This window comes from Salmo trutta, chromosome 21 (assembly GCF_901001165.1).
Source record: "Salmo trutta chromosome 21, fSalTru1.1, whole genome shotgun sequence".
NCBI lineage: Eukaryota > Metazoa > Chordata > Actinopteri > Salmoniformes > Salmonidae > Salmo > Salmo trutta.
In genome coordinates, this window is record NC_042977.1 from 43,011,061 (window position 1) to 43,025,981 (window position 14,921).

Below are 14,921 nucleotides of genomic sequence, written 5' to 3' on the forward strand. Positions count from 1 at the left end.
ACCTGTTGTGAAGGAAGAGCAGATCAGACCTGTTGTGAAGGAAGAGCAGATCAGACCTGTTGTGAAGGAAGAGCAGATCAGACCTGTTGTGAAGGAAGAGCAGATCAGACCTGTTGTGAAGGAAGAGCAGATCAGACCTGTTGTGAAGGAAGAGCAGATCAGACCTGTTGTGAAGGAAGAGCAGAGCAGACCTGTTGTGAAGGAAGAGCAGACCTGTTGTGAAGTTGCCAAAGAAGTGAGTTTGTGTTTATACAGGACCTGCTCCCCCACAAACCGTCAACCAACCATGTCAATGCGGAGCTATACTGAGCCCTCCACATTGTTACAAAATTTGAGAGGCACACAGCGATGGTTGATTTGGCCTCTGCATACCTCCAGAAAGAGGCTCCGTAATTTCCTCACACCCTCCACACGAAGCCTCCGACCACATTTTCAGATCAAGCATAAATTGGCTTTAACAGTGAAATGCTTACTTATGGGACCTTCCCAACAATGCAGAGAGAAAAAAAGGGAATTAATAGACACATTAACACGAGGAATAAATGCACAACTATCGCCCCGTAGCACTCACTTCCGTCATCATGAAGTGCATTGAGAGACTAGTCAAGGATCATATCACCTCCCCCCCACCTGACACCCTAGACCCACTCCAATTTGCTTACCGCCCCAATAGGTCCACAGACGACACAATCGCAATCACACTGCACACTGCCCTAACCCATCTGGACAAGAGGAATACCTATGTAAGAATGCTGTTCATCGACTACAGCTCAGCATTTAACACCATAGTACCCTCCAAACTCGTCATTAAGCTCGAGACCCTGGGTCTCAACCCCGCCCTGTGCAACTGGGTCCTGGACTTCCTGACGGGCCGCCCCCCAGGTGGTGAGGGTAGGTAACAACATCTCCACCCCTCTGATCCTCAACACTGGGTCCCCACAAGGGTGCGTTCTCAGTCCTCTCCTGTACTCCCTGTTCACCCACGACTGCGTGGCCATGCACGCCTCCAACTCTATCATCAAGTTTGCAAACGACACTACAGTGGTAGGCTTGATTACCAACAACGACGAGACGGCCTACAGGAAGGAGGTGAGGGCCCTCGGAGTGTGGTGTCAGGAAAATAACCTCACACTCAATGTCAACAAAACAAAGGAGATGATCGTGGACTTCAGGAAACAGCAGAGGGATCACCCCCCCATCCACATCGAAGGGACAGTAGTGGAGAGGGCAGAAAGTTTTATGTTCCTTGGCGTACACATCACGGACAAACTGAAATTACTGAAATTGTCCACCCAAACAGACAGTGTGGTGAAGAAGGCGCAGTAGCACCTCTTCAACCTCAGGAGGCTGAAGAAATTGTCACCAAAAACACTCACAAACTTTTACAGATGCACAATCGAGAGCATCCTGTCGGGCTGTATCACCGCCTGGTACGGCAACTGCTCCGCCCACAACCGTAAGGCTCTCCAGAGGGTGGTGAGGTCTGCACAACGCATCATTGCTTTACACTTGTGTGTATCAGGTAGTTGTTGTGAAATTGTTCGATTACTTGTTAGATATTACTGCACTGTCGGAACTAGAAGCACAAGCATTTCACTACACTCGCATTAACATCTACTAACCATGTGTATGTGACCAATAACATTTGATTTGATTTGATGAATAACGATAACTTGGCTATATACACGGGGTACCAGCACCCAGTCGATGTGCAGGGATACAAGGTAATTGAGGTAGATATGTACATCTGGGTAGGTATTGCATGAATGGGCCTGCTGTACTTACACATGCCAATATATTGTATGATTTTACCTACTCATGCCAATGTCTTGTGTGGATGAGTTTGCCTCCTACTCATCCCAATGTATTGCATGTATAGTCAGTGTATTGCATGTATAGTCAGTGTATTGCATGTATAGTCAGTGACTAGTATAGTCAGTGTATTGCATGTATAGTCAGTGTATTGCATGTATAGTCAGTGACTAGTATAGTCAGTGTATTGCATGTATAGTCAGTGTATTGCATGTATAGTCAGTGACTAGTATAGTCAGTGTATTGCATGTATAGTCAGTGTATTGCATGTATAGTCAGTGTATTGCATGTATAGTCAGTGTATTGCATGTATAGTCAGTGTATTGCATGTATAGTCAGTGTATTGCATGTATAGTCAGTGACTAGTATAGTCAGTGTATTGCATGTATAGTCAGTGTATTGCATGTATAGTCAGTGTATTGCATGTATAGTCAGTGTATTGCATGTATAGTCAGTGTATTGCATGTATAGTCAGTGTATTGCATGTATAGTCAGTGTATTGCATGTATGAAATGTAGAAAATAAACCAACAGAGGGCAGTATTGTTCATTAAAGCACCACCGAGGGACGCTCATTGGTGCTCACTGAAACCACCTCTATTCTTCTCTGTCTTTCTCTCCTTCTACCTCTCTCTCTCTCCCTCTGTCTCTCCCTCTACCCCTCTCTCTCTCCCTCCGTCTCTCCCTCTACCCCTCTCTATCTTCCTCTGTCTCTCTCTCCCTCCATCTCTCTCTCTCCCTTGGTCTCTCTCTCCCTCCGTCTCTCTCTCCCTCTACCCCTCTCTATCTTCCTCTGTCTCTCTCTCCCTCTGTCTCTCTCTCCCTCTACCCCTCTTTATCTTCCTCTGTCTCTCTCTCCCTCCCTCCATATCTCTCGCTCCCTTGGTCTCTCTCTCTCCCTCTGTCTCTCCCTCTACCCCTCTCTATCTTCCTCTGTCTCTCTCTCCCTCCATCTCTCTCGCTCCCTTGGTCTCTCTCTCTCCCTCTGTCTCTCCCTCTACCCCTCTCTATCTTCCTCTGTCTTTCTCTCCCTCCGTCTTTTTCTCTCTGTCTCTATCCCTCTTTATCTTCCTCCCTCTCTCCCTTCACCTGTCTTTCTGTCGCTACTCCTCTCTCCCTCCATCTCTCTCTCTCCATCTCTCTCTCCCTCTGTCTCTCTCTCTCTCCCTCTGCCTCCCTTTCTCCCTTCCTCCATCTCTCTCTCTCCCTCTACTCCTCTCTATCTTCCTCTGTCTTTCTCTCACTTAGTCTCTCTCTCTCTCTCTCTCTCTCACTTCGTCTCTCTCTCTCTCTCTCTCTCTCACTTCGTCTCTCTCTCTCTCCCGCTGTCTCTTTCTGTCTTTCTCAATTCAATTCAAGCGGCTTTATTGGCATAGAAAACATATGTTAACATTGCCAAAGCAAGTGAGGTAGATAATATACAAAAGTGAAATAAACAATAAAAATGAACAGTAAACATTACACTCACAGAAGTTCCAAAAGAATAAAGACATTACAAATGTCATTATGTATATATACAGTGTTGTAATGATGTACAAATGGTTAAAGTACAAAAGGGAAAATAAATAAGCATAAATATGTGTTGTGTTGTATTTATAATGATGTTTGTTCTTCACTGGTTGTCCTTTTCTTGTGGCAACAGGTCACACATCTTGCTGCTGTGATGTCACACTGTGGTATTTCACCCAATAGATATGGGAGTTTATCAAAATTGGATTTGTTTTCGAAGTCTTTGTGGATCTGTGTAATCTGAGGGAAATATGTGTCTCTAATATGGTCATACATTGGGCAGGAGGTTATGAAGTGCAGCTTCTCTCTCCCTCTGTCTCCCTCTCTCCCTCCATCTCTCTCTCCCTCTACCCCTCTCTATATTCTTATGTCTATTTTTGGTTAAAAAAAAAGTTTCTGTGAAAATCAAAAAAGCCGTTTTTGAGATTTCAAAATAAATTCGAACAGATGGAAAAGCTTCCATTGCCACTGAAAGGTGACTTCTTAGTATTGTGGCTCAGCACAGATTGTTTTTTTTAATCTGCCATTTCCGCGTCTTTGAGGCAAACACTTGCAACCCACGTCTTGATATTAGAAGCAGTAATCCAAAATATAAGCTGTTTTTAAGAATGTAACCTGTACTGATTATAGTTGCTTTTTAGTAATGTCATAACCTCATCCCTGTTAGGTCTACATGTCATATTTTAATACGCAGCGCTACATTACACAGTGAAATGCACATAGGCCGATGAGGCACGTATCACTGATGGCAAACAGACAATGATTAACTGGTAGAGAGGCACGGGGCAACAAAGGACGTTCATGTAAGAGAATAACTGATGGTGTGCACAAGGTTGCAGTTCCCCATGTCGCCTCCTGCAATCATAGAGCGCGCTTATCCGTTTGCGGAGTAAAAAGATGTGATTTGGAGTAGCCTAGTCTAGGCTTTGGGTACGTTCAGTGGTGATTCTGTAGAGAGGCAGCGAGAAGAAAGAAGAGAGAGAGGAATTCACTCTTTAATGAGTGTACGGCTGTGCACGCAGCCAGAGAAAAGAGACTGAGAACGAAGGGAAGGAAATAAGAAAAACGTGGGGATAGATTTGAAGCACAAAACAAGTAAAAGCCAAGGAGGGACACGGACCGGAGACGAAACAAACCGCTGCAATTAACAATCAACCAAAGGATTGCTAATTATTCCCGTTATTGACGCGTAAACGAGGCTATTTGTAGGGGAGTTGATGGTGTCTCCACTGAGCAGACGTCTAACGGACCTTGCAGAGGGGAGGAATTCGAAGGCACTCGGCTGAATCATGCTGCTGTTGTTGTGGATAATAACTTTGGCTTTCAGTTTTAACAAAGGTGAGGAAAAACTGAAACCCGGTGAGATGGTCAACCTGCTTGCATTTTTATGCCTTCTGGTTATATCCAGTGGGAGCAAAATAGTAAAAGTTTTTATATATCAATACCTCATCAGTCTTTCCGTATCCTACCTCTGTCCACTGAATACTTATGTGTTGTATCACATTCCACGTTTTAGACTATATGTTTGAAGTTTTTCACGAGTTTGTGCAGAATGAATGCTGGAATAGGATTATTGAGCTGAAGGTTATGATGGGAACGGAGGCATTATTCGTGGTCTTCCGGAAAACATGTTGTGAGAAACTGAGAATTAAAATGCAGACCATATAGCCTAGAGACATTTGGTTTATATTTCCACACTTAAAACGATTGTTCGTGCAGCCTCTACCAGGCGCTCGGAGAGAGAGAGAGAACCGAGACAGACAGCAGCTGCATGTAGGATATTGGGCTGATATGACCTTTGTATTGCATTAACCGAAATCATTTACACAACTAACGTCTAGTTTATAACACTAGGCTATAGCCCTTTATCACGGGAGAAATATGATAGGCCTACACACATAATATCATTACTCACTGCGCATGTTGTGCCAGAGAGAGAGATACATTGATGAGGGAATGGCTGAATGAACAGAACACGGGAAAACTGGGAAACTCCAGCCCGACTAGAACATAACAGTCCCCTACCAGATCAGTATCAACAACCAAGACAACTATGTATCTCTCTAGTGCAGGGGCGTCACTCATTCTGCCCCCGGGGACGGCATTCGGTTTTCAATGAGGTCCGGAGGGCCGAACTGAAAATTGGTTCTATTTCTTGCCTTCAAAATGAGCAAACAAATGTCCTCTATCCATCGTTTTTGTAATTTTCGATGGTTCTGACTGTCTCTTTCATTTCGGTGATTATTAGCGAGCTTGACACAGTCAAGAAACGGTATAAATGTAGGTCCATTATAATTTCTACACATTTTAAAGTAGGTTTTATTGAGTTGCATGTAGATAGTCTCGTGCTGATCGTGCGCCAGTGCGCGTGATTATTTAGCACAGATCTCAGACAGAACCGTGGGGAGGTACGCGGAATGTAGGAAAATAGCCTATTTTACCTTCACATATAAGGTAAACATGTAACAAAAAATGTTTAGGGCTACTGATAGCCGTTGTGATTTTACCGCGGCACGGGGATTGACTGATCATCTCTGTCCAACACTATTTCGTGTCTAACGAAACGTCATGGCACGGTGATAGCAGCTCCAAATAAGGCTTTGATTAATTGTGGTGCGTGAGGCTCGGTTCCGTTAGCGGGAGAAAGGGGACCTGTTTGATTATGGACAATAGTTCTCTCGTGCCTGTGCCGTTGGTTCTCCCGTGGAGCCGCTACACGCGCTGCTCATCACCGGTTGCTGAGGAGATCTCACTCACACGGCATACCTGCCTCTGCACCTGAGAGTCCTGGCGCCAGTCCTGTTCTGTACTGATACAACAGCAGTATAATACACCTATTACATCACACATTCATACAGCTTCATTCAGTTATGATGCCATTATTCATGAACATACCCATCACGTACACTCTTCACAAACCTCCTTATAAGACAGAGTAGGCTTCTTTCTTTTTTACCGTTTTACACGCTCTGCTACCATAAGAGGAAGGGAAAATAGGCTTGACAGAGAAAGAGAGGAAGAACTAGACACAGAAAAGAGGCAGATTATTGACAGAGAAAGAGAGAGGAAGAACTAGACATGTCCTGCAGCTTTGGTTACTGCCCTGTTTGCTTCAATCTCAGTGTGAAGTAGTTCAGGATCACCAGAAGTAGTATGGCGAATTCAATCCCTAGGTCCGCATGCCAAATGGCACCCTATTCCCTACATAATGCACTACATTTGACCAGATCCCTATAGTTCTTCTGTGCACCTGCATAACTAGTCTATTATCGTTATGACAGGAACCAGTCGTTAGTAAAGCACTCCATTAACAACCATTCCATTTATGAAAACCTTGATATGATAGACAATGTTTTTCAGAACAACAGTCGAAAAATGTCCACGGGCCATGTTCCAAACGGGGCTCCTGAGTGGCGCTGCATCTCAGTGTTAGAGGAGTCACTACAGACCTTGGTTCAGCGGTCTAAGGCCCTGCATCTCAGTGTTAGAGGCGTCACTACAGACCTTGGTTCAGCGGTCTAAGGCCCTGCATCTCAGTGTTAGAGGAGTCACTACAGACCCTGGTTCAGCGGTCTAAGGCCCTGCATCTCAGTGTTAGAGGCGTCACTACAGACCCTGGTTCAGCGGTCTAAGGCCCTGCATCTCAGTGTTAGAGGCGTCACTACAGACCTTGGTTCAGCGGTCTAAGGCCCTGCATCTCAGTGTTAGAGGAGTCACTACAGACCCTGGTTCAGCGGTCTAAGGCCCTGCATCTCAGTGTTAGAGGCATCACTACAGACCCTGGTTCAGCGGTCTAAGGCACTGCATCTCAGTGTTAGAGGAGTCACTACAGACCCTGGTTCAGCGGTCTAAGGCACTGCATCTCAGTGTTAGAGGAGTCACTACAGACCCTGGTTCAGCGGTCTAAGGCCCTGCATCTCAGTGTTAGAGGAGTCACTACAGACCTTGGTTCAGCGGTCTAAGGCCCTGCATCTCAGTGTTAGAGGAGTCACTACAGACCCTGGTTCAGCGGTCTAAGGCCCTGCATCTCAGTGTTAGAGGCGTCACTACAGACCCTGGTTCAGCGGTCTAAGGCACTGCATCTCAGTGTTAGAGGCGTCACTACAGACCCTGGTTCAGCGGTCTAAGGCACTGCATCTCAGTGTTAGAGGCGTCACTACAGACCCTGGTTCAGCGGTCTAAGACACTGCATCTCAGTGTTAGAGGCGTCACTACAGACACCCTGGTTCAGCGGTCTAAGGCACTGCATCTCAGTGTTAGAGGAGTCACTACAGATCCTGGTTCAGCGGTCTAAGGCAATGCATCTCAGTGTTAGAGGCGTCACTACAGACCTTGGTTCAGCGGTCTAAGGCCCTGCATCTCAGTGTTAGAGGAGTCACTACAGACCCTGGTTCAGCGGTCTAAGGCCCTGCATCTCAGTGTTAGAGGCGTCACTACAGACCCTGGTTCAGCGGTCTAAGGCCCTGCATCTCAGTGTTAGAGGCGTCACTACAGACCTTGGTTCAGCGGTCTAAGGCCCTGCATCTCAGTGTTAGAGGAGTCACTACAGACCCTGGTTCAGCGGTCTAAGGCCCTGCATCTCAGTGTTAGAGGCATCACTACAGACCCTGGTTCAGCGGTCTAAGGCACTGCATCTCAGTGTTAGAGGAGTCACTACAGACCCTGGTTCAGCGGTCTAAGGCACTGCATCTCAGTGTTAGAGGAGTCACTACAGACCCTGGTTCAGCGGTCTAAGGCCCTGCATCTCAGTGTTAGAGGAGTCACTACAGACCTTGGTTCAGCGGTCTAAGGCCCTGCATCTCAGTGTTAGAGGAGTCACTACAGACCCTGGTTCAGCGGTCTAAGGCCCTGCATCTCAGTGTTAGAGGCGTCACTACAGACCCTGGTTCAGCGGTCTAAGGCACTGCATCTCAGTGTTAGAGGCGTCACTACAGACCCTGGTTCAGCGGTCTAAGGCACTGCATCTCAGTGTTAGAGGCGTCACTACAGACCCTGGTTCAGCGGTCTAAGACACTGCATCTCAGTGTTAGAGGCGTCACTACAGACACCCTGGTTCAGCGGTCTAAGGCACTGCATCTCAGTGTTAGAGGAGTCACTACAGATCCTGGTTCAGCGGTCTAAGGCAATGCATCTCAGTGTTAGAGGCGTCACTACAGACACCCTGGTTCAGCGGTCTAAGGCACTGCATCTCAGTGTTAGAGGAGTCAATATAGACACCCTGGTTCAGCGGTCTAAGGCACTGCATCTCAGTGTTAGAGGCGTCACTACAGACACCCTGGTTCAGCGGTCTAAGGCACTGCATCTCAGTGTTAGAGGCGTCACTACAGACATTCTGGTTCAGCGGTCTAAGGCACTGCATCTTAGTGTTAGAGGCGTCACTACATACACCCTGGTTCAGCGGTCTAAGGCACTGCATCTCAGTGGTAGAGGCGTCACTACAGACACCCTGGTTCAGCGGTCTAAGGCACTGCATCTCAGTGTTAGAGGAGTCACTACAGACCCTGGTTCAGCGGTCTAAGGCACTGCATCTCAGTGTTAGAGGAGTCACTACAGACCCTGGTTCAGCGGTCTAAGGCACTGCATCTCAGTGTTAGAGGCGTCACTACAGACACCCTGGTTCAGCGGTCTAAGGCACTGCATCTCAGTGTTAGAGGAGTCACTACAGACCCTGGTTCAGCGGTCTAAGGCACTGCATCTCAGTGTTAGAGGAGTCACTACAGACCCTGGTTCAGCGGTCTAAGGCCCTGCATCTCAGTGTTAGAGGCGTCACTACAGACCCTGGTTCAGCGGTCTAAGACACTGCATCTCAGTGTTAGAGGAGTCACTACAGACCCTGGTTCAGCGGTCTAAGGCACTGCATCTCAGTGTTAGAGGAGTCACTACAGACCCTGGTTCAGCGGTCTAAGGCACTGCATTTCAGTGTTAGAGGCGTCACTACAGACCCTGGTTCAGCGGTCTAAGACACTGCATCTCAGTGTTAGAGGCGTCACTACAGACACCCTGGTTCAGCGGTCTAAGGCACTGCATCTCAGTGTTAGAGGAGTCACTACAGATCCTGGTTCAGCGGTCTAAGGCACTGCATCTCAGTGTTAGAGGTGTCACTACAGACCCTGGTTCAGCGGTCTAAGACCCTGCATCTCAGTGTTAGAGGAGTCACTACAGACCCTGGTTCAGCGGTCTAAGGCACTGCATCTCAGTGTTAGAGGAGTCACTACAGACCCTGGTTCAGCCGTCTAAGACACTGCATCTCAGTGTTAGAGGAGTCACTACAGACACCCTGGTTCAGCGGTCTAAGGCCCTGCATCTTAGTGTTAGAGGCGTCACTACAGACCCTGGTTCAGCGGTCTAAGACACTGCATCTCAGTGTTAGAGGAGTCACTACAGACCCTGGTTCAGCGGTCTAAGGCACTGCATCTCAGTGTTAGAGGAGTCACTACAGACCCTGGTTCAGCGGTCTAAGGCACTGCATTTCAGTGTTAGAGGCGTCACTACAGACCCTGGTTCAGCGGTCTAAGACACTGCATCTCAGTGTTAGAGGCGTCACTACAGACACCCTGGTTCAGCGGTCTAAGGCACTGCATCTCAGTGTTAGAGGAGTCAATATAGACACCCTGGTTCAGCGGTCTAAGGCACTGCATCTCAGTGTTAGAGGCGTCACTACAGCCACCCTGGTTCAGCGGTCTAAGGCACTGCATCTCAGTGTTAGAGGCGTCACTACAGACATCCTGGTTCAGCGGTCTAAGGCCCTGCATCTCAGTGTTAGAGGCGTCACTACATACACCCTGGTTCAGCGGTCTAAGGCACTGCATCTCAGTGGTAGAGGCGTCACTACAGACACCCTGGTTCAGCGGTCTAAGGCACTGCATCTCAGTGTTAGAGGAGTCACTACAGATCCTGGTTCAGCGGTCTAAGGCACTGCATCTCAGTGTTAGGGGAGTCACTACAGACCCTGGTTCAGCCGTCTAAGACACTGCATCTCAGTGTTAGAGGAGTCACTACAGACACCCTGGTTCAGCGGTCTAAGGCACTGCATCTCAGTGTTAGAGGCGTCACTACAGACCCTGGTTCAGCAGTCTAAGACACTGCATCTCAGTGTTAGAGGAGTCACTACAGACCCTGGTTCATAGGTCTAAGGCACTGCATCTCAGTGTTAGAGGAGTCACTACAGACCCTGGTTCAGCGGTCTAAGGCACTGCATCTCAGTGTTAGAGGCGTCACTACAGACACCCTGGTTCAGCGGTCTAAGGCACTGCATCTCAGTTTTAGATGCATCACTACAGACCCTGGTTCAGCGGTCTAAGGCACTGCATCTCAGTGTTAGAGGCGTCACTACAGACATCCTGGTTCAGCGGTCTAAGACACTGCATCTCAGTGGTAGAGGCGTCACTACAGACACCCTGGTTCAGCGGTCTAAGGCACTGCATCTCAGTGTTAGAGGCATCACTACAGACCCTGGTTCAGCGGTCTAAGGCACTGCATCTCAGTGTTAGAGGCGTCACTACAGACACCCTGGTTCAGCGGTCTAAGGCACTGCATCTCAGTGTTAGAGGAGTCACTACAGACCCTGGTTCAGCGGTCTAAGACACTGCATCTCAGTGTTAGAGGAGTCACTACAGACCCTGGTTCAGCGGTCTAAGACACTGCATCTCAGTGTTCGAGGCGTCACTACAGACACCCTGGTTCAGCGGTCTAAGGCACTGCATCTCAGTGCTAGAGGCGTCGCCACAGACACTCTGGATCGATTCCAGGCTGTATCACAACCAGCCGTGATTGTGAGTCTCATAGATCGGCGCACAATTGGCCCAGCGTCGTCCGGGTTTGGCCGGGTTGGTTAGACTGTTGGCCAGTAACCGGAAGGTTGCTAGTTCGAATCCCTGAGCTGACAAGGTAAAAATCTGTCGTTCTGCCCCTGAACAAGGCACTTAACCCACTGTTCCTAGGCCGTCATTGTAAATAAGAATTTGTTCTTAACTGACTTGCCTTGTTAAATAAAGGTTAAAAATAATGTGTGGGGATATGTTGTTGAGAGCCAATGTGGGAGTGAAAAGTGAGGATGTTTGCATATTTGACGGTGTCTGTTGGGGAATTATGAGTGACACACATCAATCTCCCCCATTCTGTCATGCTGAATTAGAGATACTTTGAGAGGGAAAGGGGGCAGAGAGACATGGCCCTGACATGGAGAGAGGTTGGATGCTGGTGAGAGAGAGCAGGGGGCAGAGAGACATGGCCCTGACATGGAGAGAGGTTGGAAACTGGAGAGAGATAGCAGGGGGCAGAGAGACATGGCCCTGACATGGAGAGAGAGAGCAGGAGGCAGAGAGACATGGCCCTGACATGGAGAGAGGTTGGAAACTGGAGAGAGAGAGCAGGGGGCAGAGAGACATGGCCCTGACATGGAGAGAGGTTGGAAACTGGAGAGAGAGAGCAGGGGGCAGAGAGACATGGCCCTGACATGGAGAGAGGTTGGAAACTGGAGAGAGATAGCAGGGGGCAGAGAGACATGGCCCTGACATGGAGAGAGGTTGGAAACTGGAGAGAGAGAGCAGAGGGCAGAGAGACATGGCCCTGACATGGAGAGAGAGAGCAGGAGGCAGAGAGACATGGCCCTGACATGGAGAGAGGTTGGAAACTGGAGAGAGAGAGCAGGGGGCAGAGAGACATGGCCCTGACATGGAGAGAGGTTGGAAACTGGAGAGAGAGAGCAGGGGGCAGAGAGACGTGGCCCTGACATGGAGAGAGGTTGGAAACTGGAGAGAGAGAGCAGGGGGCAGAGAGACATGGCCCTGACATGGAGAGAGGTTGGAAACTGGAGAGAGAGAGCAGGGGGCAGAGAGACATGGCCCTGACATGGAGAGAGGTTGGAAACTGGAGAGAGATAGCAGGGGGCAGAGAGACATGGCCCTGACATGGAGAGAGGTTGGAAACTGGAGAGAGAGAGCAGGGGGCAGAGAGACATGGCCCTGACATGGAGAGAGAGAGCAGGAGGCAGAGAGACATGGCCCTGACATGGAGAGAGGTTGGAAACTGGAGAGAGAGAGCAGGGGGCAGAGAGACATGGCCCTGACATGGAGAGAGGTTGGAAACTGGAGATAGAGAGCAGGGGGCAGAGAGACATGGCCCTGACATGGAGAGAGGTTGGAAACTGGAGAGAGAGAGCAGGGGGCAGAGAGACATGGCCCTGACATGGAGAGAGGTTGGAAACTGGAGAGAGAGAGCAGGGGGCAGAGAGACATGGCCCTGACATGGAGAGAGGTTTGATGCTGGTGAGAGAGGGAGATAATAATAAAAAATGGCATTGGGAACCCACTATTATAGATTGACTAGTAATTTTGGTGACTAGAGAACGACTTAAGCTTCAGGGCAGGTGGGTGTCCAAATCCAGACAGAGCATGTGATGGCTTAGAAAGAAATGTCTAGCCATTCAAATAAGTAATCTTTTGTAATCTAATCTAATCTAATACTACACCTCTTGATATGGATGATATGGATGATATGGATGCATGAATGAGTATTAGACCCAGACTCTACCCTTAAAGTGGCTTTGGCTTTGTCCCCAAATGATACCCTTTTGGCACCCCTGTGGGCCCTGGTGAAAAGTAGTGCACTAGATGGGGAATAGGGTGCCATTTGGGATACATGCTTTCTTTTGTGGTATGTGTTTGATAGAGGTTGGAGAGATCAGCCACTTCTTTTTAGGAGAGAGGGAGAATCAACTTACCCAGTCTCTTCTCTCCTGTTGAGGGAATTCTTTCAAAGGGATTCAGACATCAAAACCAAACAGCATTGGAGGGTATATGTCAACAAAAAGGACTAAAGAGCAAGTATGACACATGACGAGAAGGATGTTGAGGTAGTTTCTAAATCTCTCTCTCTCCCTTTCTCTCTGTCTCTCTCTCTCTCTCTCCCTTTCTCTCTGTCTCTCTCTCTCTCTCCCTTTCTCTCTCCCTTTCTCTCTGTCTCTCTCTCTCTCCCTTTCTCTCTCTCTCTCTCTCCCTTTCTCTCTGTCTCTCTCTCTCTTTCTCTCCCTTTCTCTCTGTCTCTCTCTCTCTCTTTCTCTCTCTCTCCCTTTCTCTCTCTCTGTCTCTCTCTCTCTCTCTCCCTTTCTTTCTCTCTTTCTCCCTTTCTCTCTTTCTCTCTCTCCCTTTCTCTCTGTCTCTCTCTCTCTCTCTCTCTCCCTTTCTCTCTGTCTCTCTCTCTCTCTTTCTCTCTCTCTCCCTTTCTCTCTGTCTCTCTCTCTCTCTATCCCTTTCTTTCTCTCTTTCTCCCTTTCTCTCTGTCTCGCTCTTTCTCCCTTTCTCTCTCTCTCTCTCTCTCTCCCTTTCTTTCTCTCTCTCTCTCTCTCTCTCTCTCCCTTTCTTTCTCTCTATCTCCCTTTCTCTCTTTCTCTCTCTCTCCCTTTCTCTCTGTCTCGCTCTTTCTCCCTTTCTCTCTGTCTGTCTCTCTCTCTCTCCCCCTCTATCTCTTTGTTGTCTGTGAGAAAAACAATTCAATGATGCTCACCTGGCGTTTTTTGACACTTGAAATCCATTCAAAGATTCCTCTAAAAAATATCTTCGCTAATGTATGACTCCATATTGATAAATGACAACATAAAATATAAATAATGTGTTTACATTTTAATTCCAGCCTTTGCATATTTGTCTATGGTGGTGTTTGTCTGTTCAGGGCAGGCTTTGTGATAGGTCTTTCATGGCACATCTACAGTCCACCAATTACACCGGCCACCAAATGGCACCTTTTCCCTTTATAAGGCACTACTTTTGAACAGAGCACAATGAGCCCAGTGCACCATATAGGGTATAGAGTGCCATTTGAGCCACTTCTTTCCATCACACAAAAGAACCAGGCCAGATTGAGGCAATTGTGATATATTATGACACAATTCTGTGACGTTTTTGTTTGTTTAGGTGTTCGCCATTTTTTTTGGGGGGGGGGGGCTGTTCGTGCAATTCATTGTTCATCGGTGATTGATCAACAGTACTATTCTTAGTAGGAGTGGTAACAAAGGAAATCTTCAATGAAGTGATTGTTGTCATTCAATGACATTATTTACAGTTACAGATTTCCCTGATTTATCTTAGATTGATTTGGACCCTGTCTTTCAAAGATAATTCGTAAAAATACAAATAACTTCACATATCTTCAATGTAAAGGGTTCAAACACTGTTTCCCATGCTTGTTCAATGAACCATAAACAATGAATGAACATGCACCTGTGGAAGGTTGTTAAGACACTAACAGCTTACAGACGGTAGGCAATTAAGGTCACAGTTATGAAAACGTAGGACACAAAAGAGGCTTTTCTACTGACTCTGAAAAACACAAAAAGAAAGATGCCCAGGGTCTCTGCTCATCTGCGTGCACGTGCTTTAGGCATGCTGCAAGGACGCATGAGGACTGCAGATGTGGCCAGGGCAATAAATTGTTCGTACTGTGAGACGCCTAAGACAGCGCTACAGGGAGACAGGACGGACAGCTGATCGTCCTCGCAGTGGCAGACCATGTGTAACAACACCTGCACAGGATCGGTACATCCGAACATCACACGTGCTGGACAAGTACAGGATGGCAACAACAACTGCCCGAGTTACACCAGGA

General features: G+C 47.7%; 1 protein-coding gene across 2 annotated transcripts in view; it reads left to right on the forward strand.

Moving 5' to 3' along the window:
- Positions 1 to 4,175: 4,175 nt before the first annotated feature.
- Positions 4,176 to 14,921, forward strand: part of LOC115157496 (kin of IRRE-like protein 1) — a 70,544-nt gene continuing 59,798 nt past the window's right edge. For both annotated transcript variants that reach the window (XM_029705797.1, XM_029705798.1), the window contains exon 1: positions 4,176 to 4,658. In XM_029705797.1, coding sequence (XP_029561657.1) covers positions 4,610 to 4,658 — 49 coding nt within the window. In that variant the 5' untranslated portion in view covers positions 4,176 to 4,609. The remainder of the gene's footprint in view (positions 4,659 to 14,921) is intronic.